Raw genomic sequence first — 27594 nt, 5'->3', positions numbered from 1 at the left:
GGTTTGGACCATTGGTTTTCTCAGAGGAATTAACATAGGTTAAAATATGTGCTTTTGATTGGACACCCTATATCAGGGATCAACAACTAGATTCAGCCAGGGGCCGATTTCTTTCTTGAGTGGATGGAGGCCGGAACATAATTACAAATCATATGTAGACTACAAATTGACCGCAAGAAGCCCAAACAGACATATAATATTTGACCAACACATCATCATTTAAAATGTGTATACGATCACCTATACACTACATGACCAAAAGTATGTGGACACCTGCTAATTGAACATCTCATTCCAAAATCATGGGCATTAATATGGAGTTGGTCCCCCCCTTTGCCGCTATAACAGCCTCCACTCTTCTGGGAAGGCTTTCCACTACATGTTGGAACATAGCTGCGGGGACTGATGTTTGGCGATTAGGCCTGGCTTGCAGTCAGTGTTCCAATTCATCCCAAAGGTGTTCGATGGAGTTGAGGTCAGGGCTCTGTGCAGGCCAGTCAAGTTCCTCCACACCGATCCCGACAAGCCGTTTCTGTATGGACCTCGATTTGTGCACAGGGGGCATTTTCATGCTGAAACAGGAAAGGGCCTTCCCCAAACTGAAGCACAGAATCGTCTAGAATTTAATTGTATTCTGTAGTGTTAAGATTTCCCTTCACTGGAACTAAGGGGCCTAGCCTAAACCATGAAAAACAGCCCCAGACTATTATTCCTCCTCCACCAAACTTTACAGTTGGCACTATGCATTGGGGCAGGTAGCGTTCTCCTGGCATCCGCCAAACCCAGATTCGTCACTGCTCCAGAGTCCAATGGTGGCGAGCTTTACACCACTCCAGCCGACGCTTGGCTTTGCGCATGGTGATCTTAGGCTTGTGTGCGGCTGCTTGGCCATGGAAACCCATTTTATGAAGCTCCTGACAAACAGTTATTGTGCTGACGTTGCTTCCAGAGGCAGGTTGGAACTCGGTGGTGAGTGTTGAAACTGAGGACAGACGATGTTTACGCGCTACGTGCTTCAGCACTCGGCGGTCCCGTTCTGTGGCCTTGTGTGGCCTAGTCACTGAGCTCTTCAGTAAGGCTATTCTACGGCCAATGTTTGTCTATGGAGATTGCATGGCGGTGTGCTTGATTCTATACACCTGTCAGCAACGGGTGTGGCTAAAAATAGCCAAATCCTCTCATTTGAAGGGGTGTCCACATACTTTTGTATATATAGTATATCTGTCTATTATGGGAATACTTTGGAAAAGATTTCCAAAATTAAAATAACTTGGTGCCCTTCATTATGTGTCTATATGATACAGGGGGTACATTTAATTGGTCTCTTCTCAGACCCTCTTTGACGTTGTATGGATTCCAAATGGCACCCTATTCCCTATATAGTGCACTTGACTCTGGTCAAAGCTCCTGAGTGGCGCAGTGGTCTAAGGCACTGCATCGCAGTGCTAACTGTGCCACTAGAGATCCTGGTTCGAATCCAGGCTCTGTCGCGACCGGGAGACTCATGGGCGGCGCACAATTGGCCCAGCGTTGTCCAGGGTAGGGGAGGGAATGGCCGGCAGGGATGTAGCTCAGTTGATAGAGCATGGTGTTTGCAACGCCAGGGTTGTGGGTTTGATTCGCACGGGGGGGCAGTATAAAAACAATAAAAATAAAAATATGTATTCACTAACTGTAAGTCGCTCTGGATAAGAGCGTCTGCTAAATGACGAAAATGTAAATGTAAATGGAATAGGGTGCCATTTAGAACGCACACTTTGCCCTCCAAGCTCACTGGTTCTCTCGGCTGACCCTGCCTGTGTTTTCAGATGGATCTCAGTCCTGCAGAACAGTAAGGAGGAGGCCCTAAACGATGCCTTCAAAGGAGACCAGGACAGAGGGGAGAACAACATAGTGCAGGAGCTGACCAAGGCCATCGTCAGCGAGGTCAAGAGGATGAGCGGCAACGACGTCTGCTGCGACTGTGAAGCGCCCAGTGAGTGACACACAGAGAGCATTCTGGGAAAAGGCAGCAAGAAATTATTGTGGTCTTCCTCCCAGACGGGTATTATATCAAAATGAACACAGTCTTGTACATACAGTATGTGAATGTGTGAGGGGCTGACATGGTTTCCGTAATTTACAAGGCTGAACGTACAACCTTGCTTGGTTTGACAATTGACATGTTATTTTTTCTATGTGCTGCACTGCATGCGCTCACACACATTCTTAGGAGTCTTTGTTAGGTCAGACTAGTTCCTCAAATACCGAAGAAAAAGGGTTGGCTGTTTCGGTCAGATGTTATTGAAATCCTACTGTGCCTACAGTACCAGTCAAACGTTTGGCACACCTTCTCATTCAAGGGTTTTTCTTTATTTTTACAATTTTCTACATTGTAGAATAATAGTGAAGACATCAAAACTATGAAATAACACATATGGAATCATGTAGTAACCAAAAAAGTGTTAAAAAAAGCAAAATATATTTTAGATTTAAGATTCTTCAAAGTAGCCACCCTTTGCCTTGATGACAGCTTTGCACACTCTTGGCATTCTCTCAACCAGCTTCATGAGGTAGTCACCTGGAATGCCTTTCAATTAGCAGGTGTGCCTTGTTAAAAGTTCATTTGTGGAATTTATTTCCTTCTTAATGTTTTTGAGCCAATCAGTTGTGTTGTGACAAGGTAGGGGTGGTATACAGAAGATAGCCCTATTTGGTAAAAGACCAAGTCCATATTATGGCAGGAACAGCTCAAATAAGCAAAGAGAAACTACAGTCCATCATTACTTTAAGACATGAAGGTCAGTCAGTCCGGAACATTTCAAGAACTTTGAACGTTTCTTCAAGTGCAGTCGCAAAAACTATCAAGCACTATGATGAAACTGGCTCTCATGAGGAGCGCCACAGGAAAGGAAGACCCAAAGTTACCTCTGCTGCAGAGGATAAGTGCATTAGAGTTACCAGCCTCAGAAATTGCAGCCCAATTCAAGTAACAGACACATCTCAACATCAACTGTTCAGAGGAGACTGCGTGAATCAGGCCTTCATGGTCAAATTGCTGCAAAGAAACCACTACTAAAGGACACCAATAAGAAGAAGAGACTTGCTTGGGCCAAGAAACACGAGCAATGGACATTAGACCGGTGGAAATCTGACCTTTGGTCTGATGAGTCCAAATTTGAGATTTTTGGTTCCAACCGCTATGTCTTTGTGAGACACAGAGTAGGTGAACGGATGATCTCTGCATGTGTGGTTCACACCGTAAAGCATTGAGGAGGAGGTGTGATGGTGTGGGGGGTGCTTTGCTGGTGACACTGTCTGTGATTTATTTAGAATTCAAGGCACACTTAACCAGCATGGCTACCACAGCATTCTGCAGCAATACGCCATCCCATCTGGTTTGCGCTTAGTGGGACTATCATTTGTTTTTCAACAGGACAATGACCCAAAACACACCTCCAGGCTGTGTAAGGGCTATTAGACCAAGAAGGAGAGTGATGGAGTACTGCTTCAGATGACCTGGCCTCCACAATCACCTGACTTCAACCCAATTGAGATGAATTGGGATGAGTTAGACCGCAGATTGAAGGAAAAGCAGCCAACAAGTGCTCAGCATATGTAGGAACTCCTTCAAGACTGTTGGAAAAGCATTCCAGGTGAAGCTGGTTGAGAGAATGCGAAGAGTGTGCAAAGCTGTCACCAAGGCTGGGTGGCTACTTTGAATAATCTAAAATCTAAAATATACACTGCTATAAAAAATTAAGGGAAAACTTAAACAACACTGTCAGAGCTGGCGTAGGGGTGGTGTGGAAATCAGATGCAGGATGCAGAAGTAGTCCAAAAATACTTTAATAAAGTCCACAGAATGAACGGCTACAAACAGAGCCGGAGGCACAAGAAAAATAACGCACTCAGCGTAATACACTAAACACGCACAATAGTGCGGACTCTCTACAGCAATAGAGCACAAACTAGACATGGAAACACCCGCTGACAAATGAACAACTACACACAACCACAAGACAGAAACAACGAGAACTTAAAGGACACATAATCAAGACAAAATGAGAAACAGGTGTACCAAAACAGACCAAACCAAACGAACACAGAAACAACGAACGGTGGCAGCTAGTACTCCGGGGACGACGACCGCCGAAGCCTGCCCGAACAAGGAGAAGGAGCAGCCTCGGCAGAAACCGTGACAGTACCCCCCCCCCTTGACGCGTGGCTCCAGCCGTGCGCCGACCCTGGCCTCGGGGACGACCAGGAGGACGCGGAGCAGGGCGCGTGGGATGACCACGATGGAACTCAGTCAGAAGGGACGGGTCTAAGACATCTCTCCTCGGCACCCAGCACCGCTCCTCCGGACCGTACCCCTCCCACTCCACGAGATATTGGAGACCCCCCATCCGGCGTCTCGAATCCAGGATGGACCGAACTGTGTACGCCGGAGCCCCCTCGATGTCCAGCGGGGGCGGAGGAGTCTCTGCTATCTCACAGTCCTGGAGTGGACCAGCTACCACCGGCCTGAGGAGAGACACATGGAACGAGGGGTTAATATTCTTATAATCAATAGGAAGTTGTAATCTGTAACACACCTCGTTCAACCTCCTCAGGACTTTAAAAGGCCCCAGAAACCGCCGACCCAGCTTCCGGCAGGGCAGGCGGAGGGGCAGGTTTCTGGTCGAGAGCCAGACTCGATCTCCCGGTGCGTACACCGGTCCCTCACTGCGGTGGAGATCGGCGCTCGCCTTGTGTCGACGGATGGCCCGCTGCAGATGTACGTGAGCAGCGTTCCATGTCTCCTCCGAGCGCCGCACCCACTCATCCACCGCAGGAGCCTCGATCTGGCTCTGATGCCAAGGTGCCAGAGCCGGCTGGTACCCTAGTACACATTGGAAAGGAGTGAGTCTGGTGGAGGAGTGGCGAAGGGAGTTCTGGGCCATCTCGGCCCAGGGAACATACCTCGCCCACTCCTCCGGCCGGCCCTGGCAATACGACCTCAGAAACCTACCCACATCCTGGTTTACCCGTTCAACCTGCCCATTGCTCTCCGGGTGGTACCCCGAGGTAAGGCTCACCGAGACCCCCAAGCGCTCCATGAACGCTCTGCAGACTCGAGAGGTGAACTGGGGGCCTCGATCAGACACAATATCCTCGGGTACCCCGTAATGCCGGAAGACGTGAGTGAATAGTGCCTCAGCGGTCTGTAGGGCAGTGGGGAGACCCGGCATGGGAAGGAGACGACAGGCCTTCGAGAACCGATCCACAACGACCAGGATGGTGGTATTTCCCTGGGAGGGGGGAAGGTCAGTAACAAAATCAACCGAGAGGTGAGACCAGGGTCGTTGTGGAACGGGCAGGGGTTGTAGCTAAACCCTCACATCCCTGGCTAACGTTGGCCACCAGTACTTAGTGCTAAGGCAGTGCACCGTCCGGCCAATCCCTGGATGTCCAGAGGAGGGTGACGTGTGAGCCCAATATATAAGTCGATCCCGAACCTCGAGCGGAACGTACGTCCGACCCACAGGACATTGTGGAGGGCTAGGATCGGTACGCAACGCCCGCTCGATTTCGGAATCGACCTCCCACACCACCGGTGCCACCAGGCAAGACGGCGGGAGTATGGGCGTGGGCTCAACGGACCTCTCCTCCGTGTCATACCGCCGGGACAGGGCATCTGCCTTACCGTTCTGGGACCCAGGGATGTCCGTGATCTTAAAAACGAACCGGGCCAGAAACATGTTCCACCTAGCCTGGCGAGGGTTCAGTCTCCTAGCTGCCCGGATGTACTCCAGGTTTCGGTGGTCAGTCAAAATGAGGAAAGGGTGTTGAGCCCCCTCAAGCCAATGCCTCCACACCTTTAGGGCCTGGACCACGGCTAGCAGCTCCCTGTCCCCACGTCATAATTTCGCCTCCGCCGGACTGAGCTTTTTAGAGTAAAGGCACAGGGGCGGAGTTTCAGGGGCGTGCCAGACCGTTGCGAGAGCACGGCCCCTATACCGGCTTCTGACGCGTCTACCTCGACCTGGAATGGTAGCGCGGGATCCGGATGCGCAACACCGGCGCCGAGGTAAACAGGTCCTTCAGTCTCCCAAAAGCCCTATCAGCCTCAGCAGACCACTGCAAGCGCACCGGACCTCCCTTTAGAAGAGACGTTATGGGAGCTGCCACCTGTCCAAAACCCCCGGATAAACCTCCTGTAGTAATTCGCAAAGCCCAAGAACCGCTGCACCTCTTTAACAGTGGTTGGAGTTTGCAAATTACGCACGGCCCGTACACGGTCAACCTCCATCTTTACCCCTGACGCAGACAACTGATAACCCAAAAAGGAGACAGACTCCTGGAAAAACAGACATTTCTCTGCCTTGACATATAGGTCATGCTCCAACAATCTCCTCAACACTCGGCGCACCAGGGCTACATGCTCGGCTCGGGTAGAAGAATACACCAGAATGTCATCAATGTACACGACCACTCCTTGCCCCTGCATATCCCGGAAGATCTCATCTACGAAGGATTGGAAGACTGAAGGAGCATTCATTAACCCGTATGGCATGACGAGATACTCGTAATGACCCGAGGTGGTACTAAATGCTGTCTTCCATTCGTCACCCTCCCTAATACGCACCAAGTTGTATGCGCTCCTGAGGTCCAATTTTGTGAAGAACCGCGCCCGTGTAAAGACTCGCAATCAGAGGGAGTGGATAACTGTATTTCACAGTAATCTGATTGAGACTGCGGTAATCAATACACGGGCGCAAACCTCCATCCTTTTTCTTCACAAAAAAGAAACTAGAGGACGCAGGGGAAGTGGAGGGCCGTATGTATCCCTGTCTCAGAGACTCGGCTATGTAAGTCTCCATAGCTCTCTTCTCCTCTTGAGACAAAGGATACACATGGCTCCGCGGAAGCGCAGCTCCTACCTGGAGGTCTATCGCACAATCCCCCTGTCTATGTGGTGGCAACTGCGTCGCCTTCGCCTTACTAAACACAAGTGCTAAATCCTCATACTCGGGGGGGAATGTGCAATGCGGGCACTTGGTTTGGACTCTCCACCGAGGTCGCCCCTACGGAAACGCCCAGACATCGCCCTACACACTGGGCAGACCACTCCTTAAGAGCCCTCTGTTGCCACGAAATAGATGGATTATGGGTAATCAACCAGGGAAGCCCCAGCACCACCGGATACGCAGGAGAGTCCATAAGATATAGCTGTATAGTCTCCTCATGACCCTCCTGCGTCCCCATCCTAAGTGGAGCTGTGACCTCCCTAATCAACCCCGATCCCAACGGACGGCTATCTAGAGCATGTACAGGGAAAGGTTTGTTGACAGGAAGGAGGGGAATCCCTAACTCTGCACAAAATCTCTGATCTATAAAATTCCCAGCTGTGCCTGAATCTACTAGCGCCTTATGCTGGGAACGAGGTGCAACCTGTGGGAAGCAAACAGGTATGGTTAGGTGCACAACAGAGAGCTCTGGGTAAGTGGGGCGCCTACTCACCTGGAAGGACTCCCCAGTGCGTGGCCTGCCGTCTCGTCCCCTAGGAGACCCCCCCCAGCACCTGGCCGCAGTGTGTCCTCCACGGCCACAGTTGGTACAGGGGTTGGTCCCCCTAGGGCTCCTTCTCCTCTCCTCTCTAGCGCCAGCACCCCCGAGCTCCATAGGACTAGGCTCGGAGGTGCTGGAGGGTGGAATGGACGACCCCCACTCAGGACGTCCGCGGGTGGCCAGTAGGGTGTCTAGGCGAATGGCCATGTCGACCAACTGGTCAAACGTGAGGGTGGTGTCCCTGCAGGCCAACTCACGACGGACGTCCTCCCGTAGGCTGCAGCGGAAGTGGTCTATGAGGGCCCGCTCATTCCACCCTGCGTCTGCCGCTAGAGTCCGGAACTCCAGTGCAAACTCCTGGGCGCTCCTCTTCCCCTGTCGGAGGTAGAATAGACGTTCTCCCGCCGCCTTCCCCTCAGGTGGATGGTCGAATACAGCCCTGAAGCGACGGGAGAACTCCGCATAGGTGATCGTCGCGGGGTCTATTCTCCTCCATTCGGCGTTGGCCCACTCCAACGCCTTGCCGGTGAGACAGGAGATGAGGGCGGAAACGCTCTCGTGTCCCGAGGGCACCGGGTGTACGGTGGCGAGGTAGAGTTCAACTTGTAGGAGGAATCCTTGACACCCGGCAGCGGTACCATCATACGCCCTCGGGAGCGAGAGCCGAATCCCACTGGGTTCCGGAGCGTGGACAAAGGGACTGACCGGTGCTGGTGGTAATGTGGGAGGAGGCGTGGGTGCCCAACTGGTCTCCAGGCGATGCAGGGTATTCATTACTCCCTGCAGAGCGTTGGTGATTTGAGCTATCCTGTCATCCTGTCCGCGGACGCGCTCCTCCCATGACTCGGTCGCTGCTGCTGCTCCTGCTGATTCCATGAGTGGTGTGTAGTTCTGTCAGAGCTGGCGTAGGGGTGGTGTGGAAATCAGATGCAGAAGTAGTCCAAAAATACTTTAATAAAGTCCACAGAATGAACGGCTACAAACAGAGCCGGAGGCACAAGAAAAATAACGCACTCAGCGTAATACACTTAACACGCACAATAGTGCGGACTCTCTACAGCAATAGAGCACAAACTAGACATGGAAACACCTGCTGACAAATGAACAACTACACACAACCACAAGACAGAAACAACGAGAACTTAAAGGACACATAATCAAGACAAAATGAGAAACAGGTGTATCCAAAACAGACCAAACCAAACGAACACAGAAACAACGAACGGTGGCAGCTAGTACTCCGGGGACGACGACCGCCGAAGCCTGCCCGAACAAGGAGAAGGAGCAGCCTCGGCAGAAACCGTGACAAACACATCCTAGATCTGAATGAATGAAATAATATTATTAAATACTTTTTTCTTTACATAGTTGAATGTGCTGACAACAAAATCACACAAAAATTATCAATGGAAATCAAATGTATCAACCCATGGAGGTCTGGATTTGGAGTCACCCTCAAAATTAAAGTGGAAAACCACACTACAGGCTGATCCAACTTTGATGTAATGTCCTTAAAACAAGTCAAAATGAGGCTCAGTAGTGTGTGGCCTCCACGTGCCTGTATGACCTCCCTACAACGCCTGGGCATGCTCCTGATGAAGTGGCAGATGGTCTCCTGAGGGATCTCCTCCCAGACCTGGACTAAAGCATCCGCCAACTCCTGGAGCCAGTCTGTGGTGCAACGTCCAGGCGTTGGTGGATGGAGCGAGACATGATGTCCCAGATGTGCTCAATTGGATTCAGGTCTGGGGAACTGGCGGTCCATAGCATCAATGCCTTCCTCTTGCAGGAACTGCTGACACACTCCAGCCACATGAGGTCTAGCATTGTCTTGCATTAGGAGGAACCCAGGGTCAACCGCACCAGCATATGGTCTCACAAGGGGTCTGAGGATCTCATCTCGGTACCTAATGGCAGTCAGGCTACCTCTGGCGAGCACATGGAGGGCTGTGCGGCCCCCCAAAGAAATGCCACCCCACACCATGACTGACCCACCGCCAAACCGGTCATGCTGGAGGATGTTGCAGGCAGCAGAACGTTCTCCACGGCGTCTCCAGACTCTGTCACATCTGTCACATGTGCTCAGTGTGAACCTGCTTTCATCTGTGAAGAGCACAGGGCGCCAGTGGCGAATTTGCCAATCTTGGTGTTCTCTGGCAAATGCCAAACGTCCTGCACGGTGTTGGGCTGTAAGCACAACCCCCACCTGTGGACGGCGGGCCCTCATACCACCCTGATGGAGTCTGTTTCTGACCGTTTGAGCAGACACATGCACATTTGTGGCCTGCTGGAGGTCATTTTGCAGGGCTCTGGCAGTCCTCCTCCTGCTCCTCCTTGCACAAAGGCGAAGGTAGCGGTCCTGCTGCTGGGTTGTTGCCCTCCTGCGGCCTCCTCCACGTCTCCTGATGTACTGGCCTGTCTCCTGGTAGCGCCTCCATGCTCTGGACACTACGCTGACAGACACAGCAAACCTTCTTGCCACAGCTCGCATTGATGTGCCATCCTGGATGAGCTGCACTACCTGAGCCACTTGTGTGGGTTGTAGACTCTGTCTCATGCTACCACTAGAGTGAAAGCACCGCCAGCATTCAAAAGTGACCAAAACATCAGCCAAGAAGTATAGGAACTGGGAAGTGGTCTGTGGTCACCACCTGCAGAACCACTTCTTTATTGGGGGTGTCTTGCTAATTGCCTATAATTTCCACCTGTTGTCTATTCCATTTGCACAACAGCATGTGAAATGTATTGTCAATCAGTGTTGCTTCCTAAGTGGACAGTTTGATTTCACAGAAGTGTGATTGACTTGGAGTTACATTGTGTTGTTTAAGTGTTCCCTTTATTTTTTTGAGCAGTGTATTTTGATTTGTTTAACACTTTTTTGGTTACTACATGATTCCATGTGTGTTATTTCATAGTTTTGATGTCTTCACTATTATACTACAATGTAGAAAATAGTAAAAATAAAGAAAAACCCTTGAATGAGTAGATGTGTCCTCACTTTTGACTGGTACTGTATATATCCCATGTGTTGAATTTATACTGATAGGACAATGAAAATAGTGCATCAATATACTACAGCTCACTCTTAGGAGTGGAACTTTATTTAACGGTACAACTATTTCATGTGAGAACTTATAGTGGAAGCACACTAGTCTTTTTTAAATATAGTTTTTTAAGGATTTTCAAGTACATTTTTAAAGAGGAGAAATGGTGTGCCAGGTCAAGGGCTGGATTCGACTCTACGCCAGCACTTGCATACATGTGTGCTCCGAAGGCAGTGGCAGCAACCGCCAGACCACCCCAGGCCACAGCACACTAGTCTGAACACTGATAATATCCTCTATCTCTGTCTTCAGAGCCCACCTGGCTCTCCACTAACCTGGGAGTGCTCATCTGCATCGAGTGTTCTGGAATCCACAGGGAGATGGGCGTCCACTATTCTAGAATACAGTCTCTCACACTGGACGTCCTGGGAACCGCAGACCTCCTGGTAAATATCACAGGCTTTTATGGTTGCATTGTATACAAACATGGGTTAAAATACTATTTTAAATGTTTTACATATTTTATTTGTTTTGCTTTAGCCTGCCTGGAGTGCCAGATGGGTAGATGCCAGGGAAGCTCAATCAAGAAGTTTTGATTATTTCAAATAGTATTTGAACCCAGCTCTGATTGTATAAGCTGTTGTACTATTTTTGTAGGATTAGTAGTAGCCTGGTCCCAGATCTGTTTGTGCTGTCTTGCCAACTCCTATGGTCATTGGCTATACAGCACAAACAGATCTGGAACCAGGCTAGATTAATAGGGTCTGAATATATACCATATTTACGTGTGCGCTACCTGGTCTTCCCCAGCTGGCTAAGAATGTGGGCAATGTAGGTTTCAATGAGATCATGGAAGCGGACCTGTCTGCACAGGGCGTGACCAAACCCAACCCCTCAAGTGACATGTGAGTGACAGACAGTCGGGCAAACCACACCCCCTCCTCTCCCTCCTTCAACACCATAACAGGAACAACACTGACTGAATACATTCAATACATTTAACTTCTTGTTATACTATGTATAGTCCTGAATGTTTTAGGGTCCATCCCAAATGGAACCTTATTCCCTATATAGTGCACTACTTTTGACGGGGACCCAGGTCAAAATCAGTGCACTATATAGGGGATAGGGTGCCATTTGGGACTTGGCCTTAAACTCAGATTTCCTGTCTCTTGGTAGTTCATCATCTGTCTGTCTGGGCTCTTGTCTCCCTCAGGCAGACGCGGAAGGACTACATCACAGCCAAGTACACAGAGAAGAAGTTTGTTCAGAGGAAGTGTGCGGACGCGGAGTCCAGGCTGCACGTCCTTTGTTTAGGCAGTGAAGACCCAAAACATTCTCTCCCTCATCCAGGTTTACGCTGAAGGAGAGGACCTGATGGAGACCATACCGCTGGCCAATGAGCATGTGAGATGAATCACATTGCCTTCTTGTTTTTTGCTTTTATTTCTTTTTCACATTTATTTAGACAGCCGGAAGGTAAGCGGGGGACAGATTGTACATTTTACAATTTAGCAGATGCTCTCATCCAGAGCGATTTACAGGAGCAATTAGGGTTAAGTGCCTTGCACAAGTGCACATCGACAGATTTTTCACCTAGTCGTATCAGGAATTCGAACCAGCGACCTTTCGGTTACTGGCCCAACGCTCTAACCACTAGGCTATCTTGTAGAGGGAAAGCAGGTAAAAAGTATAGTGTCGGGAGATTGGTACCCATGCCACTGTGGGAAATATGTGCATGGCAGTCTCTACCATTACTGCTGCACCACGCCCCCACATGACAGCCTTCTAACACTGACATGGAAGAAACATTAGTCTTTGTTGAAGTCCCTCATGGACTAAAAAAGCTCTGCTGATTTGTCATATTTTAATACCTCTGATTGAAACATACACAGATGTTTTACCGGTATGTATGTATGCTTCTGTAATACACGTTTTGCTACACTATATATACAAAAGTATTCAAATTAGTGGATTAGGCTATTTCAGCCACACCCGTTGCTGACAGGTGTATAAAATCGAGCACACAGCCATGCAATCTCCACAGACAAACATTGGCAGTACAATGGCCTTACTGAAGAAAATAACGTGGCACCCTCATAGGATGCCACCTTTCCAACAAGTCAGTTTGTCACATTTCTGCCCTGCTAGAGCTGCCCTGGTAAACTGTAAGTGCTGTTATTGTGAAGTGGAAACGTCAAGGAGCAACAACGGCTCTCAGCCGTGAAGCAGAACAGGACCGTTGAGTGCTGTGGGCGTGTAGCATGTAAAAAAACGTCTGTCTTCAGTTGCAATACTCGCTAACGAGTTCCAAACTGCTTCTGGAAGCAACGTCAGCACAAGAACTGTTCGTCGGGAGCTTCATGAAATGGGTTTCCATGGCCGAGCAGCCACACACAAGCTTAAGATCACCATGCGCAATGCCAAGCGTCAGCTGGAGTGGTGTAAAGCTCGCCGACCATTGGACTCTGGAGTAGTGGAAACGCATTCTAAAGTGATGAATCACGCTTCACCATCTGGCAGTCCGATGGACAAATCTGGGTTTGGCGGATGCCAGGAGAACGCTACCTGCCTGAATGCATAGTGCCAACTGTAAAGTTTGGTGGAGGAGGAATAATGGTCTGGGGCTGTTTTTCTTGGTTTGAGCTAGGCCCCTTAGTTCCAGTGAAGGGAAATCTTAACGCTACAGCATACAATGACATTCTAGACGATTCTGTGCTTCCAACTTTGCTTTGTGGCAACAGTTTGGGGAAGGCCCTTTCCTGTTTCAGCAATACTATGCCCCTGTGCACAAAGCGAGGTCCATACAGAAACGGTTTGTCAAAGTCGGTGTGGAAGAACTTGACTGGCCTGCACAGAGCCCTGACCTCAAACCCATCGAACACCTTTGGGATGAATTGGAATGCCAACTGCGAGCCAGGCCTAATCGCCCAACATCTTGTGGCCAAGATCTAGTGGAAAGCCTTCCCAGAAGGGTGGAGGCTGTTATAGCAGCAAAGGGGGGACCAACTCCATATTAATGCCCATGATTTTGGAATGAGATGTTTGACGAGCAGGTGTCCACATACTTTTGGTTATGTAGTGTATTTGTCCATGCTCTCAGGAACCGGGTGAGACAGCACTACATCTAGCAGTACGAATGGTGGACCGCAACTCCCTCCATTTTGTGGACTTCCTGGCCCAGAACAGGTACTAAAGCCTTACTTAAGGGTTTATGTCTCATAAAAGCAGAAACAAACAACTTAAAAGCAGAAGCAAACATCTCAAATGTGAAGAGGGGGAAGTCATCTAAACTATTTTAATGGTAAAAAAAAAAAAACATGTAGATATGAGCAGAAATTGTTCTCTCAGATTAAACATATTTATTTACTTGGTTGATGTCGATGAAGCGAAGTGTTGCCCCCTTGTGGTGAATGTCCTAACCCCAGTTGTGTGTCTGGTCTGTGTCAGTGGGAACCTGGATAGGCAGACAGCCAAAGGGAGCACGGCGCTGCACTACTGCTGCCTGACAGACAACAGCGAGTGTCTGAAACTGCTGCTGCGGGGCAGGGCCTCGGTCAGTATTGGTAAGTACCCTGCTAGTATCTTGGCTTGTCCCAAATGGCACCATATTCCCTTTATAGTCCAGACTCAAGTCCCATAGAAACACATAAATTGGTTTGTCTGTCTGTGTGCAGCCAACGAGGCAGGAGAAACACCAATGGACATCGCCAAGCGCCTCAGACATACGCAGTGTGAGGAGCTGGTGAGTGCAGTCTTTGAATGGAATCTAAAGGCCATATGGATTTGACCACTGTAACAATATACTAATAATAATTGATTGGATTTATAGAGCGCTTTTCCATCTAGGTTCTCAAAGCACTTTACAAAGTAAGGGGAAAACTCACCTCATCCACCACCGATGTGTGGCACCTACGTGGAATATGATGACCCCACTGTCTTAGAGCATGGTCCAGGGTTCTATTTTATCAACGTGGGTAATAGTAAAGGTTGACTGTCTTTGTGCTGTCCAGCTGACCCAGGCTGTGACGGGGAAGTTTAACGTCCATGTGCACGTGGAATATGAGTGGCGGCTCCAAAACAACGATGACGACCTGGACGAGAGCGAAGATGAGATGGAGGACAAGGTGACTCAAAACTCATATAGAACTCTTATAGAATTCACAGATTCTTCTAACCATGGTTTTATGGCATACCAGGGAAACCTGAACTGCCTGCTGTATTAGTTTAGTTATTTTATACACGAGTCAGTACTTGAGTCAGTACTATAGTACTTCAACCTCAGTTGTGCTCATCGCTAGCTAGAATAAATTACATCAATAGCATACTAGCTTATACTACACTAGCTTACTTACACTCTTTATCCCCCATACGCAGCCCATCCCTCACAGACGGTCAGAGCAGGAGCGTCCGTTCAGCTGTTTTGTCCCAGGCAATGGTCCCATGGGTCCCGTGCCTGGTGGTCTCAACATGGCCTCCCTGGCCCGCAATGCAGCCAGCCTGGCCAGGGAAAAGCAGCGAGCCCATGTCCCCAGCATGATGATGAACAATGAGACCTACGGCACCATCCTGGACCTCAGCCCCCTTCCCCCCGGCATGCCAGGGGTAACAGGGGGACTGGGGGTACACATCCCACCCCTGCCCCCCAGGAACGCCAGCAAAGGTCAGTCCATTGGCAATGTGCTTAGGCCATAGGTCATAGAGCATAGGTCATAGATCACGCTGTAGGTCAGAGCTGTTCAATTCCAGCCCTGGTGGGCCAAAACACTTTTTCAGGTTTTCAGTCTCCTAATCAAGGCCTGATTCAGACCTGCGTCACCAGCTGAGTGCAATCAACTCCAAGTTAGAAATATAAACCGGAAATGTTTCGGCCCTCCAAGACCAGAATTAAACAGCCCTGCACTAGGTCATGGATTATAGGTCCTTGACATGGTTGCTGGAATAGTGAACTAAACATTATATGCTAAACTGTAGTATACAGTGCCTTCGGAAAGTATTCAAACCCCTTGACTTTTTCCACATTTTGTTACGTTACAGCCTTATTCGAAGAAAAACAATTATATCCTCAGCAATCTACACACAATACCTCATAATAACAAAGCAAAAACAGGTTTTCAGAAATTATTTATATAAGTATTCAGACCCTTTGCTATGAGACTCGAAAATGAGCTCAGGTGCATCCTGTTTCCATTGATCATCCTTGATGTTTCTACAACTTTATTGGAGTCCACCTGTGGTAAATTCAATTGATTGGACATGATTTGGAAAGGCACACACCTGTCTATATAAGGTCCCACAGTTGACAGTGCATGTCAGAGCAAAAACCAAGCCATGAGGTCGAAGGAATTGTCCGTAGAGCTCCGAGACAGGATTGTGTCGAGGCACAGATCTGGGGAAGGGTACCAAAAAATGTCTACAGCATTGAAGATCCCCAAGAACACAGTGGCCTCCATCATTCTTAAATGGAAGAAGCTTGGAACCACCAAGACTCTTCCTAGAGCTGGCCGCCCGGCCAAACTGAGCAATCGGGGGAGAAGGGCCTTGGTCAGGGAGGTGACCAAGAACCCGATGGTTACTCTGACAGAGCTCTAGAGTTCCTCTGTGGAGATGGGAGAACCTTCCAGAAGGACAACCATCTCTGCAGCACTCCACCAATCAGGCCTTTATGGTAGAGTGGCCAGACAGAAGCCACTCCTCAGTAAAAGGCACATGACAGCCCGCTTGTAGTTTACCAAAAGGCACCTAAAGACTCTCAGACCATGAGAAACCAGATTCTCTGGTCTGATGAAACCAAGATTTAACGCTTTGGCCTGAATGCCAAGCGTCACATCTGGAGGAAACCTGGCACAATCCCTACAGTGAAGCAAAGTACAGAGATATCCTTGATGAAAACCTGCTCCAGAGCTCACAGGACCTCAGACTGGGGCGAAGGTTCACCTTCCAACAGGACAACGACCCTAAGCACACAGTCAAGACAATGCAGGAGTGGCTTCGGGACAAGTCTCTGAATGTCCTTGAGTGGCCCAGCCAGAGCCCGAACCTAAACCTGATCGAACATCTCTGGAGAGACCTGAAAGTAGCTGTGCAGCAACGCTCCCCATCCAACCTGACAGAGCTTGAGAGGATCTGCAGAGAAGAATGGGAGAAACTCCCCAAATACAGGTGTGCTAAGCTTGTAGCGTCATACCCAAGAAGACTTGAGGCTGTAATCGCTGCCAAAGGTGCTTCAACAAAGTACTGAGTAAAGGGTCTGAATACTTATGTAAATGTGATATTTCTATTTTTTTATTTGTAATAAATTAGCAAAAGTTTCTAAAAACCTGTTTTTGCTTTGTCATTATGGGGTATTGTGTGTAGATTGATGAGTAAAAAACTAACAATTTAATCAATTTTAGAATAAGGCTGTAACCTAACAAAATGTGGGAAAAGTCAAGGGGTCTGAATACTTTCCAAAGGCACTGTAAATAAATGATTGACCCTATGACTGTAACCTTGCAGGCCCAGGGTGGAAGCAGGCTCCTATGGAGGTGATGGGTAGACAGAGGTCCTGCTCAGACCCCCCAAACCCTCACATCCCGGAGCGTAACAGCTCCATGAATGGTAAGTGTACTACATTATATTACCCGTTAGTACTAGCTCCTAACCTATCCCTCACACATTATGTACTGCACTGCTGGCACAACAACAAGATATAAGTGCTGTATAAGCACTTTGTTACAACTGCCGATGTTAAACTTTTTTTTAAATACATTTGATTGATTTATTGATATCACTCCCTTGTCTCCATCCAGTGCTTCCCACAGCTGTTCCACCTGCTGCTCTGCCTCCCCCGGTGAGTAAAAGGACCAGTGTGATGGGGCCTAGAGGCTGTAAGACTGCTCCTCTACCACCACTACCTCCAGTATTACCTGGGCCTCCAGTGTCCCCCATCTTCCCACTGCCACTACCACCAGTCCCGCCAACAGTGCCCCCTTCACCCTCCTTCAAACCCACACAGCCCCCTCCTGTACCCGCCCACCATCCCAGAAGCAGAGCCGCAGGGCCCAAATCACCTAAATCCCCCATTAGGTAAGAACTTGGGCAGTGTGTATCAAGCATTTCAGAGTAAGAGTGCTGATTTAGGATCAGTTTAGTCTTTTAGATCACAATGAATATGATTACGTGGATAGGGGGGACCTGATTCTAGATCAGCACTCCTACTCTGAGACGCTTGATACGGCCGCTGACCATGGAAGGATTATGTTTTCAATACTTAAAATGCAGGTTAAAATGTTCTCATTTAATTGTATTACATCTTGTGTGTAGGTTTATTATGAGATGTATTATCAGTTAACTGAGACAATTAATGTGTGTGTGGTTTCAGTTCAGATAAACCCACACCTAAAGGACCACCCGGCAGGCCTGCTGGACCCACTAATAGATCCGGTAAACACATCACACACTCAAATACCATTCACACAATTTTAGTATAAACTGATTGTACAAAACATAAGGAAAACCAGCTCTTTCCATGACATAGACTGACCAGGTGAATCCAGGTGAAAGCTATGATCCCTTATTGATGTCACTTATTAAATCCACTTCAATCAGTGTAAATGAAGGGGAGGAGACAGGTTAAATAATGATTTCTAAGCCTTGAGACATGGATTGTGTATGTGTGCCATTCAGAGGGTGAATGGGCAAGACAAAAGATTTAAGTGCCTTTGAACGGAGTATGGTAGTAGGTGCCAGGCACACCGGTTTGTGTCAAGAACTGCAACACTGCTGGGTTTTTCACGCTCAACAGTTTCCTGTGTGTATCAAGAATGGTCCACCACCCAAAGGACATCCAGCCAACTTGACACAACTGTGGGAAGCATCAGAGTTAACATGGGCCAGCATCCATGTGGAATGCCTTCGACACCTTGTAGAGTCCATGACCCGACGAATTGAGGCTATTCTGAGGGCAAAAGGGGGTGCAACTCAATATTAGGAAGGTGTTCCTAAAGTTTTGTACACTCAGCGTACAATATCAAATAACTAGCCTGCTCTGGTTCAAATAGCTTTGTTTTATTTGTCTGGGTGCCAGTCTGTTTCTGCTTTCTTTCTTTCAATTGGTTAGAGTAATGGAGTTGATAAGAGCACGAACAGATCTGGGACCAGACTACTTACTATTTTATGTGTCATGTCCATGAATTGATTATTAAATGTCCCAATGTGTCTTTTTGCTTGTGTGTTAGCAGTAAAGAATGCACCTGTAACTGGATCCCCTCAGAGCTCTGGTCCAACTCCTCCAACACCCAAGCCCCGTGCTAACCATCCTGTGAGATCCTCAACTCAGCCAATCAGTGGCGTGCAATCACTACCTAACACACAGACTATTATACCAATACAGTAATATCATATTTACACTGATTATGAGCAGGTTTATTTACAGTATTGAGATTTACCATCAGGACTGATTGAACTCTTGCAAAACCATGAACTAACGTCTTCTTGTCTTACTCATTATTATTTGGCCCTTAGAAACAGAGGCCCAAGAGGGTGAAAGCCATCTACAAATGTTCAGCTGATAACCCAGATGAGCTGACGTTCACTGAGGGAGAGGTGATCGTAGTGGATGGAGAGGAAGACCAGGAGTGGTGGGTAAGTACAACAGCTGCAACACACACCTACACGCACAGGCATGCATGCACACAGACACACACACACAAATTGCACACACACACATGCACTGACTGTGTCCTTATATTTCTGATCCACTGACTGTTGTCCTGTTGTGTATGTTGCAGGTAGGACATATCGAGGGGGAGTCGACCAGGAGTGGAGTCTTCCCTGCGACATTCGTGTGCTTCATCACTGACTGATGCAGCTGGTGGTGTGACCGAAGCTGTCACTCACTACTAGGCTGTGTTTATCTACGGGTGAGTCCCAAATGGCACCCTATTCCATATGTAGTGAACTACTTTTGACCAGGGCCCATAAGGCTCTGGTCAAAAGTAGTGCACTATATAGGGAATAGGGTATCATTTGGGACATAAACAATGTCTATGAGTGAAAGAGGTGTGGGACGTGCACATCACGTGTGTGGGTGTTGTTATTCTCATGCATACAAACAGCCAAAGACGATGACTAGGTGACCTCTGACCTGCCAATAGAATGTTCTTATCTACAATGCTGGAAAACTATTTAACAACATTCACCAAAATAAGAGGCAAATGGGGGAAACTGTTCTACCCGCATGCTAAGTTTTGAGAAAGTATACTTGGTTTGCTGGGACAACTGGAAATAACTGGAGCAAGATTCTGCTTGATTATGTTTATTTAAAGTCCATACAGTATAGTTCATCCTTGAGGGTACAGTCAAACTTGAGGCTTTCAAATTCAATATTGGTATAGTGTTATCGACTCAGATGGGTATTGAAAGTGTAACTTGGTATAACAATAAACATATTGTCCTACCACTCAAAGTCTACATATTACATCAGTCATAACATTGCTGTGTATCACAAACACTTGTCACTGAGCATGATCATCCCATGACAGCTTCTGCTGATGGGAAACTGATATGTTTGAATCTAACATTGAAAGAAATCTAATTTATCAAGAGAGCATTTGTGAATATATGATGCTGGCAAAAGGGTTGCAGGGTAACTCTGTATGTATATTGTAGCTGTAACATTTGCGCTAAATGAAATTTAAAGAAATGTACATCCTACACTATCCTCTTCCCGTATGTTCTTTACATGTCCATGGATATTCATTAAAACGTGAAATGGCTCATTGTGTTTTTTGTCTTCAATGCATTCTGTTATGACATATCTGTAGTAGTCACTCCACTTTTTTAAAATGACGTCCATAAATGAATGAGTCATTTTGGGGAGGACAGATTATAGCAATGTCATTATGATTATATTGTGCTCTGGTAACTCTGCCCTAAAATCAGGGCCACGTTCAGTTGCCAAACGTTCTCGAACGTTGCAGATAGAAATGCCATAAATACAGCCTACATGATTTCGTGTTTTATATGTTGGAGAAGCTTGTTTGTTCTAAATAACATATTTCTACCTGAACATTCCAAAACGTTGTGTCCTCCTGAATGCGCGCCCCATGTTACAATACCGGAACTATTGTAGCAAAGACCATTCTACGTCCGGACATATTTATATCGCTGGACCGGAAGTGTTGTTGTAGTGCGGTAAGTGTTGTAGCTGGACCATCGTGCGGTTAGTTTATGTAGATGCCAGAAGAATGAATTAATACAATTAATACATAATAAGCATATATTTTTTAATTAAATCGTAAGAGCAAATATGGCGGCGAAACGCAAAGCTGATTTATCGGTGCCTGCAGAGGAAAGTGATCAGCTCCTCATCAGACCTCTGTAAGTTTATACATTCAACACTTTGTTAGCTGGCTGGCTGGCTAGCTAGCTAATTTAGCCAGTCTGACTAGCAAAAACATTAAGACTGACGCCTGTCTACCTAGTTAGATACATTATTAATTTGTTGAATGTTACCTAGTACTAGTTATTTTCCAAAGATGCCACCGTGTTTTACCTGGTATATGCATAGCTAGCTACATGGTCTTAGATGGTCTTTTGAAGTAGCGACCGTAGCTATGCATTACATTCAGTCACGCAGATGCATTTTGCTGACAAAATATTGTCATAATGCGTAAGACTTTTCTGAATCTGCCAGAACGTCACTGTGTCACAAATATCATCATCAGACAGTGATTGGCGTCTCTTTCCCTCTCACAGTGGAGCTGGACAGGAGGTGGGAAGGTCATGCATCATTCTGGAGTTCAAGGGACGGAAAATCATGGTAATATTACATGCACTGTGCTGTCCCTGTTGAATTTACAATGCATTATGGATTGTATGAGACATTCCAAAATAGAAGTAACCTGATGATTGAGTACAACAACCGTTTTCCTTTGTAGCTGGACTGTGGAATCCACCCAGGATTGGAGGGAATGGATGCTCTTCCCTATATTGACTTGATCGATCCGGCTGAGATAGACCTGCTTCTTATCAGCCAGTGAGTATTCCTAATCTCTCGTCTGGGTTCTGTTTATTAGGGTCAAGTTAAACTGTAGCAAAACTTTTCGCAACCTAAAACAAAAACAAGTGTTTTTTATATGGACAAGTTCAGAAATACCTTTCTGTTTCTGAGACTTTTCCTACGTTTTGTGCCTTATAAACACAACCCTGTTATATGTTGCCCCAGGTCAGGTGTATTAACACACTGAAGACTGAGTGTTCCGTTTTATAATGCACCATATATTTAGTTCTCTATAATCTCCTCTCTCTATCTCAGTTTCCACTTGGACCACTGTGGAGCCTTGCCTTGGTTTCTCCAGAAGACCAGTTTCAAAGGAAGGACCTTCATGACCCACGCCACCAAAGCCATCTACCGCTGGCTGCTGTCAGATTATGTCAAAGTCAGGTAGACAAACGTTTATTAACTTCCAATAGCAGCCTGACTTACTTAACTTCAGCCTTTGGCTCCTATAAGGAACATAGGCCATTGACGAATGTCTTACTCGGTTAGGGGGAATAGCAGCGTCCTCTACTGTTTCTTTCTTGATAGAGTAGTTGCAAAATGTATTGCCCTGAAGACATGGCTGTAGACTCCTATGTCGACTCCTTTGGCATCTTAACTGTTAGACGTCATAAGTCTACACAGCCGTGTCTTCAGGGCAAAAAAATACAGAATTCTGCAATGTAGAGTCATTGTAGAGATGCCATCATCCATTATGGATGATTTGGGTTCACATTGTGCCCATGACTGTCTCTGTGTTTTCCCTCCCAGTAACATCTCAGCCGACGACATGCTGTACACAGAGACAGACTTGGAGGAGAGCATGGACAAGATCGAGACCATCAACTTCCATGAGGTGAAGGAGGTGGCCGGCATCAAGTTCTGGTGTTACCATGCCGGTCACGTCCTGGGGGCAGCCATGTTCATGATCGAGATAGCTGGGGTGAAGGTGACTTTACATGACTTTTACATTGATTACTGGGACAGAAAAGCAACTACATCTTATTAATCTTCTTCTTTGTGAAAGGGCCATCAGAAAAGGTTCTTATTATTAATGGCACATGATTTCTCAGAAATTCTGTTCTCTCCCATTTTATTTTATTTGAATATCTTGTCATCTGCACCTTGTTTTTGTAGAGTTTCGTCAACATCTCCCCAAAGCATCACCTATACACATTGTATTGTTTATTCTGGCCAGTAGGTGGCACCCATATGCTGGACAAATGTTCCTGTACAATTACATGAGGAAATTATTATTTGAAACAGAAATACATTTTGTCTATACACTTTGCTGCTGTCTCTTAAAATAGTTGGTTTTAACTCAACTGTCTCCTGTTATCGTTGTTTCTCTGGGTGTGTCTCTGTCCATAGATCCTGTACACAGGTGACTTTTCCCGACAGGAGGACAGACATCTGATGGCAGCAGAGATCCCCAGCGTCAAGCCTGACATCCTCATTACTGTGAGTCCCTGCTAACAGTAACATACAACACTAAACACAACTACAATCAATCAGACTATCAAATTCATTTAAATCAGCAGTCGTCACATGGTGCTTTACGGCAACCCAGCCTAACCACAACCACAAAAAAGCAGCGTACTTCACTTTGATTCTCGTGTGATCTTGTTTTCCTAACATGATGATTTGATGTGTACTGCTCTCTGTCCTCAGGAGTCCACGTATGGAACACACATCCACGAGAAGAGGGAGGAGCGGGAGGCCCGGTTCTGCAACACAATCCATGACATCGTCAACAGAGAGGGCCGCTGTCTCATCCCTGTGTTCGCCTTGGGCCGAGCCCAGGAACTGCTGCTCATCCTGGGTGAGATTCTCCAACCAGTTCCCCCTTCAGCCTGCTTATAGAGCAGGGATCTTTCTCTAGTCACCCTCTTTCATGGAAGTGTTCATTAGGAGCCAAACGTCACCTGGCCTTATCCAATTAGAAACTTGTTTTTAAAATGTTTTCTGTTGCGTGTTCTAATGAACACAACCCTTCTCTAATGTGTGTGTGTGCATGTGCCTCTAATGTGTGTGTTTCAGACGAGTACTGGCAGAACCACCCGGAGCTCCATGACATTCCCATCTACTACGCGTCGTCTCTGGCCAAGAAGTGCATGGCCGTCTACCAGACCTACGTCAACGCTATGAACGACAAGATCCGAAAGGCCATTAACGTCAACAACCCCTTCGTCTTCAAGCACATCAGCAACCTCAAGGTAGGTAACATTAATCAGATGAAGGTTTGGTAGTGGCATTTTTCAATACGATTTTTTAATATTTATTAGGCACCAAAAAGTAGAAAACAGGCTGAAACAGGGAGGGACTACCTGAACTTGTCCAATAAGAAACACTCCTTTTAATTTCCTTTGTAAAAAGTTTTTCTACAGTGTACTCTAATGAATATGACCCTGCTGTGTCTCTCGGTCCATGCTAACTCTGCTGTACCTCTCTCAACCAGAGCATGGATCACTTTGATGACATCGGGCCCAGTGTGGTGATGGCTTCTCCGGGTATGATGCAGAGTGGTCTGTCCAGAGAGCTATTTGAGAGCTGGTGCACCGATAAGAGGAACGGCGTCATCATCGCCGGCTACTCCGTGGAGGGTACCCTCGCCAAGGTGGGGCTCGGTCTTCAACCCTTCTTAAGACATTTCTCAGTCACACTAACTCATCACAACAGAAGTAATCCTACAGTGTGGTATTATTGCAAGCCAAGCTTTGTTGTGATGAAATATTTTTTATTATCATCAAATGACAGATAAACAGAAAAGTCATTTCCAGCCATGCTAAGATTCATTACTCTGTTTGTGAACGGACTGTTCCTCTGTGACTCTATCCTCAGCACATCATGTCAGAGCCAGAGGAGATCACCACCATGTCAGGCCAGAAGCTGCAGCTGAAGATGTCTGTGGACTACATCTCCTTCTCAGCCCACACTGACTACCAGCAGACCAGCGAGTTCATCAGGGCTCTCAAACCCCCTCATGTGGTAAATAGACACACTCCGTCGGCCATTAAATGGGTCAGATCCTATCTTACAGGCCGTAATCAAATGGTAAATGTGAACGGGACACTGTTCTACAAAGGAAGTGTGCTTGGGCCTCTCTTTTTTTTCCTGTTATACGTCAATGACTTGAGTCTGTTCGTGTGACCTTTTCCTTGATCCCTCTGCAGATCCTGGTGCACGGGGAGCAGAATGAGATGGCCCGTCTCAAAGCTGCTCTGATCAGAGAGTACGAGGACAATGATGAGGTCCACATCGAGGTGCACAACCCCCGAAACACTGAGGCCGTCACACTCAACTTCAGAGGAGAGAAGCTGGCTAAGGTGAGCCCGTCTTCTTCTCTCTCTTTAGCGGTCTCCTACTGTAATATAATTTATTGGGAGAATTAGACTGAATTGAGTTACAGACAGTAAATATTGATGATATTCTATGGCCCATCAACGTATCCAGTGCCATCAAGTCGAATGGAAGTGTGTACAACTGAGGCAGTTTGTGTCTTACAAACACTTGGTGTGTCTGTGTGTGCTTGTGTGTGTGTATACTGACTCTTGCTATTCTGTGCTGTAGGTGATGGGCTCCCTGGCTGATCAGAAGTGTCAGCAGGGCCAGAGGGTGTCTGGGATCCTGGTCAAACGCAACTTCAGCTACCACATCCTCACCCCCTCAGATCTGTCCAGTCAGTACTGATTCACTATCTGACTGTGTGTCAACGTGTGTGTGTCTATACATATATGTGCGTCCGTGAGTGTGTACTAGTGTGTATGAACTCTTATCCTTTCTCTGTCTCCAGACTATACAGACCTGGCCATGAGCACAGTGAAGCAGACCCAGGCCATTCCCTTCACTGGACCCATCTCTCTGCTGGCCAGCCATCTACGCAACCTGGCAGGTGGGTTTCTACTGAACTCCTCTCACCTTGTTGGAGATGAAGGGACACTGGTCAATCAATTAACAACAATTGCTGATTGAATCAGAATCGGACAAATGTGGAATCAGACAAAATATCACTCAAGAAATGGCAACCAACAGACGAGCGGGGAACACCTAGCTAACTCCGTTTTTTGTTGGTGTTATTAAGAGTTTTTTTTGTGGGACTGTGCCAGTGACTTTACAGTAGTGGTTACATTGGACCATTTTCAAAGCCACTGTAAACCTGTCACTTATAACCAGGTTCTGGCGTTTTTCTCGGTTTGTCTGACTATATAAACCTGCTTGTCTTTTAGGGGATGTGGAGGAGGTGGAGTCTGCAGATAAAATCACACTCAGGATCTTCAAGAATGTCACGCTGGTGCACGAGGCTGGCATGGTGGTTTTAGAGGTGAGATACTGAATATGAAGAAGAAATCCCGGTAGGAAGAGTCCCAGAATCAGAAGGGAATAAGCAGGAAATCTGAAATCCTCCAATCAGGATTTCTGGAAAACCTGGGAATTTTGGGAAAGTTACTATAGGAAAGTGTGTGAACATTGGCTAACTGGTTTTGTATTGGTGCAGTGGATCGCCAACCCTCTGAATGACATGTATGCTGATGCGGTCACCACAGTGGTTCTGGAGGTCCAGTCTAACCCTAAAGCACAGAAAGGTCAGTGAAGGAAGGGTGGTCCAACGTTATCTCTATCATGGACTGACGAAGAAATCTGAAAACTAAAGTCTGTTTTCAAATGTATGTTCTCATGTAGTATATAGTGTCCCTTGCTGATGTTCATTTCTTCATCTATAGTTATGGAACACAAGAAAGAAGGTGTAGAACTGGATGTTTTTCAGCAGAGGCTGGAGATTATGCTTCAGTAAGTTCCACCCCTATTAACGTTTTTTATATTCACACACGTGTCATGAGTCAACAGAGATGTTGTGAATATGTATCAACATAACTGATATCAAATATCTCAGCGCTTATATCTTTCCCTCAACAGTGACATGTTTGGGGAGGACTGTGTGGACTTCAAGGACAATAAGAACCTGACAGTAACAGTGGACGGGAATACTGCCTTCATCTGCCCAGAGACCAGAGTGAGGATTTAGTAGCTCTGTCTGCAAGTGTCTGTCTATGAGTGTGTGTTCTCCTCTGACCTGGTTCTCCCCTGTCTGTCTGTTGTGCAGACGGTGCAGTATGAGGAGGGCAGTGCTGAAGACGAGACCCTGAGAGAGATGGTGGAGCTGGCTGTGCAGAGGCTCTATGATGCTCTCAACCCTGCAATCTGAGGAGAGCCATCCACCTCTCTTCTCTCCCCAGGCAGCCAGTGAGCCCCTGTCCCAGAAGCAGTAGGCACGGCCCAACACACCCCTTTTCCCAAACAGCATCACCCAGAGGCACTTGCCCACTTTCCTTTACTGGCAGTGCAGCACTGATATGGTCTATTCAATGTGTATTTGAAGGGTTTTCCATGTATTATGAATAGATATTTGTATGTTAGCTGGGCAATGAATACAGTGGATATTTTCTACATGTTCTTGCATTGTAATGGTTCAAAGTATCAATGTAATGTCTTAACATTGCCCCCTCCATTTCATTCCTCTGTCATTCTAGCTGCCTTATCACATAAAGGAAGAATATGTGTTTGGAAAAGTGTAGATTCCACAGGAATCAGCCTCCATTGACTTATGTTGAATTATCAATGTGTAGATTTTATTTCTGCAATATGCATTGCATTGATAAATTATCAATTTGTTAAAAAAAAAAAGTAATAAAGGACTATGCTGGCCACATTTCTATGAACTTTATTAATATTGCAGGTTTATAAAGTAGTTAATTATTTCTGTGAAGCAAAGCTGTAAATGTATGAAATATTGAGAAGTGCAACAATGTGAGCAATTAAATAAAACGGGTAACTGCCAATGTAAAACAAAGGTAAGTAATAGTGTTCTGAGTGATGTCTCTGACATGATTTAATATATAGTCACTGTAACCCCTGAAGACGACCTACCTGAGATATAATACAAGTTAATCACACATCCAGATATAAAATACTCGTAGGAAGCTGTTGAGGCATTCT

The 27594-nt window shown here is 46.8% G+C and overlaps 2 protein-coding genes across 2 annotated transcripts in view; both read left to right on the top strand.

The window, feature by feature from the left end:
- LOC121549179 (arf-GAP with SH3 domain, ANK repeat and PH domain-containing protein 2-like) overlaps positions 1-20335 on the top strand; it is a 57470-nt gene extending 37135 nt beyond the window's left edge. Inside the window, 16 exon segments of the mRNA XM_045210263.1 lie at positions 1809-1975; positions 10890-11023; positions 11388-11482; positions 11794-11893; positions 11895-11984; positions 13681-13766; positions 14028-14143; positions 14255-14322; positions 14591-14704; positions 14955-15240; positions 17076-17177; positions 17369-17645; positions 17941-18002; positions 18797-18879; positions 19083-19202; positions 19349-20335. Of these exon segments, the coding sequence (XP_045066198.1) occupies positions 1809-1975; positions 10890-11023; positions 11388-11482; positions 11794-11893; positions 11895-11984; positions 13681-13766; positions 14028-14143; positions 14255-14322; positions 14591-14704; positions 14955-15240; positions 17076-17177; positions 17369-17645; positions 17941-18002; positions 18797-18879; positions 19083-19202; positions 19349-19423 (1975 nt within the window). The 3' untranslated portion in view covers positions 19424-20335.
- A 389-nt stretch (positions 20336-20724) lies between these two features.
- Positions 20725-27305, top strand: cpsf3 (cleavage and polyadenylation specific factor 3). The gene is made up of 18 exons (XM_041876710.1): positions 20725-20939; positions 21318-21381; positions 21500-21597; positions 21877-22005; positions 22372-22549; positions 22972-23061; positions 23272-23422; positions 23641-23816; positions 24059-24217; positions 24442-24588; positions 24774-24926; positions 25171-25279; positions 25394-25492; positions 25827-25921; positions 26096-26183; positions 26322-26388; positions 26515-26611; positions 26702-27305. The coding sequence occupies exons 1-18, from the start codon at positions 20869-20871 to the stop codon at positions 26801-26803; spliced, it is 2073 nt and encodes a 690-aa protein (XP_041732644.1). The 5' UTR covers positions 20725-20868; the 3' UTR covers positions 26804-27305.
- Positions 27306-27594: the final 289 nt, after the last annotated feature.

Source organism: Coregonus clupeaformis, chromosome 33, assembly GCF_020615455.1.
Source record: "Coregonus clupeaformis isolate EN_2021a chromosome 33, ASM2061545v1, whole genome shotgun sequence".
NCBI classification, from domain to species: domain Eukaryota; kingdom Metazoa; phylum Chordata; class Actinopteri; order Salmoniformes; family Salmonidae; genus Coregonus; species Coregonus clupeaformis.
The sequence above is the reverse complement of the archived record's forward strand: the minus strand, read 5'-3'. Positions and strand labels throughout refer to the sequence as shown.

Excerpts from the sequence above, each read along its gene's own strand:
- cpsf3 (XM_041876710.1), top strand. The coding sequence starts at position 20,869 with ATGGCGGCGAAACGCAAAGCTGATTTATCGGTGCCTGCAGAGGAAAGT. Across the intron at positions 22,550-22,971 it reads TCGAGATAGCTGGGGTGAAG|ATCCTGTACACAGGTGACTT; the intron begins GTGACTTTACAT and ends CTCTGTCCATAG. Across the intron at positions 23,423-23,640 it reads GGAACTGCTGCTCATCCTGG|ACGAGTACTGGCAGAACCAC; the intron begins GTGAGATTCTCC and ends TGTGTGTTTCAG.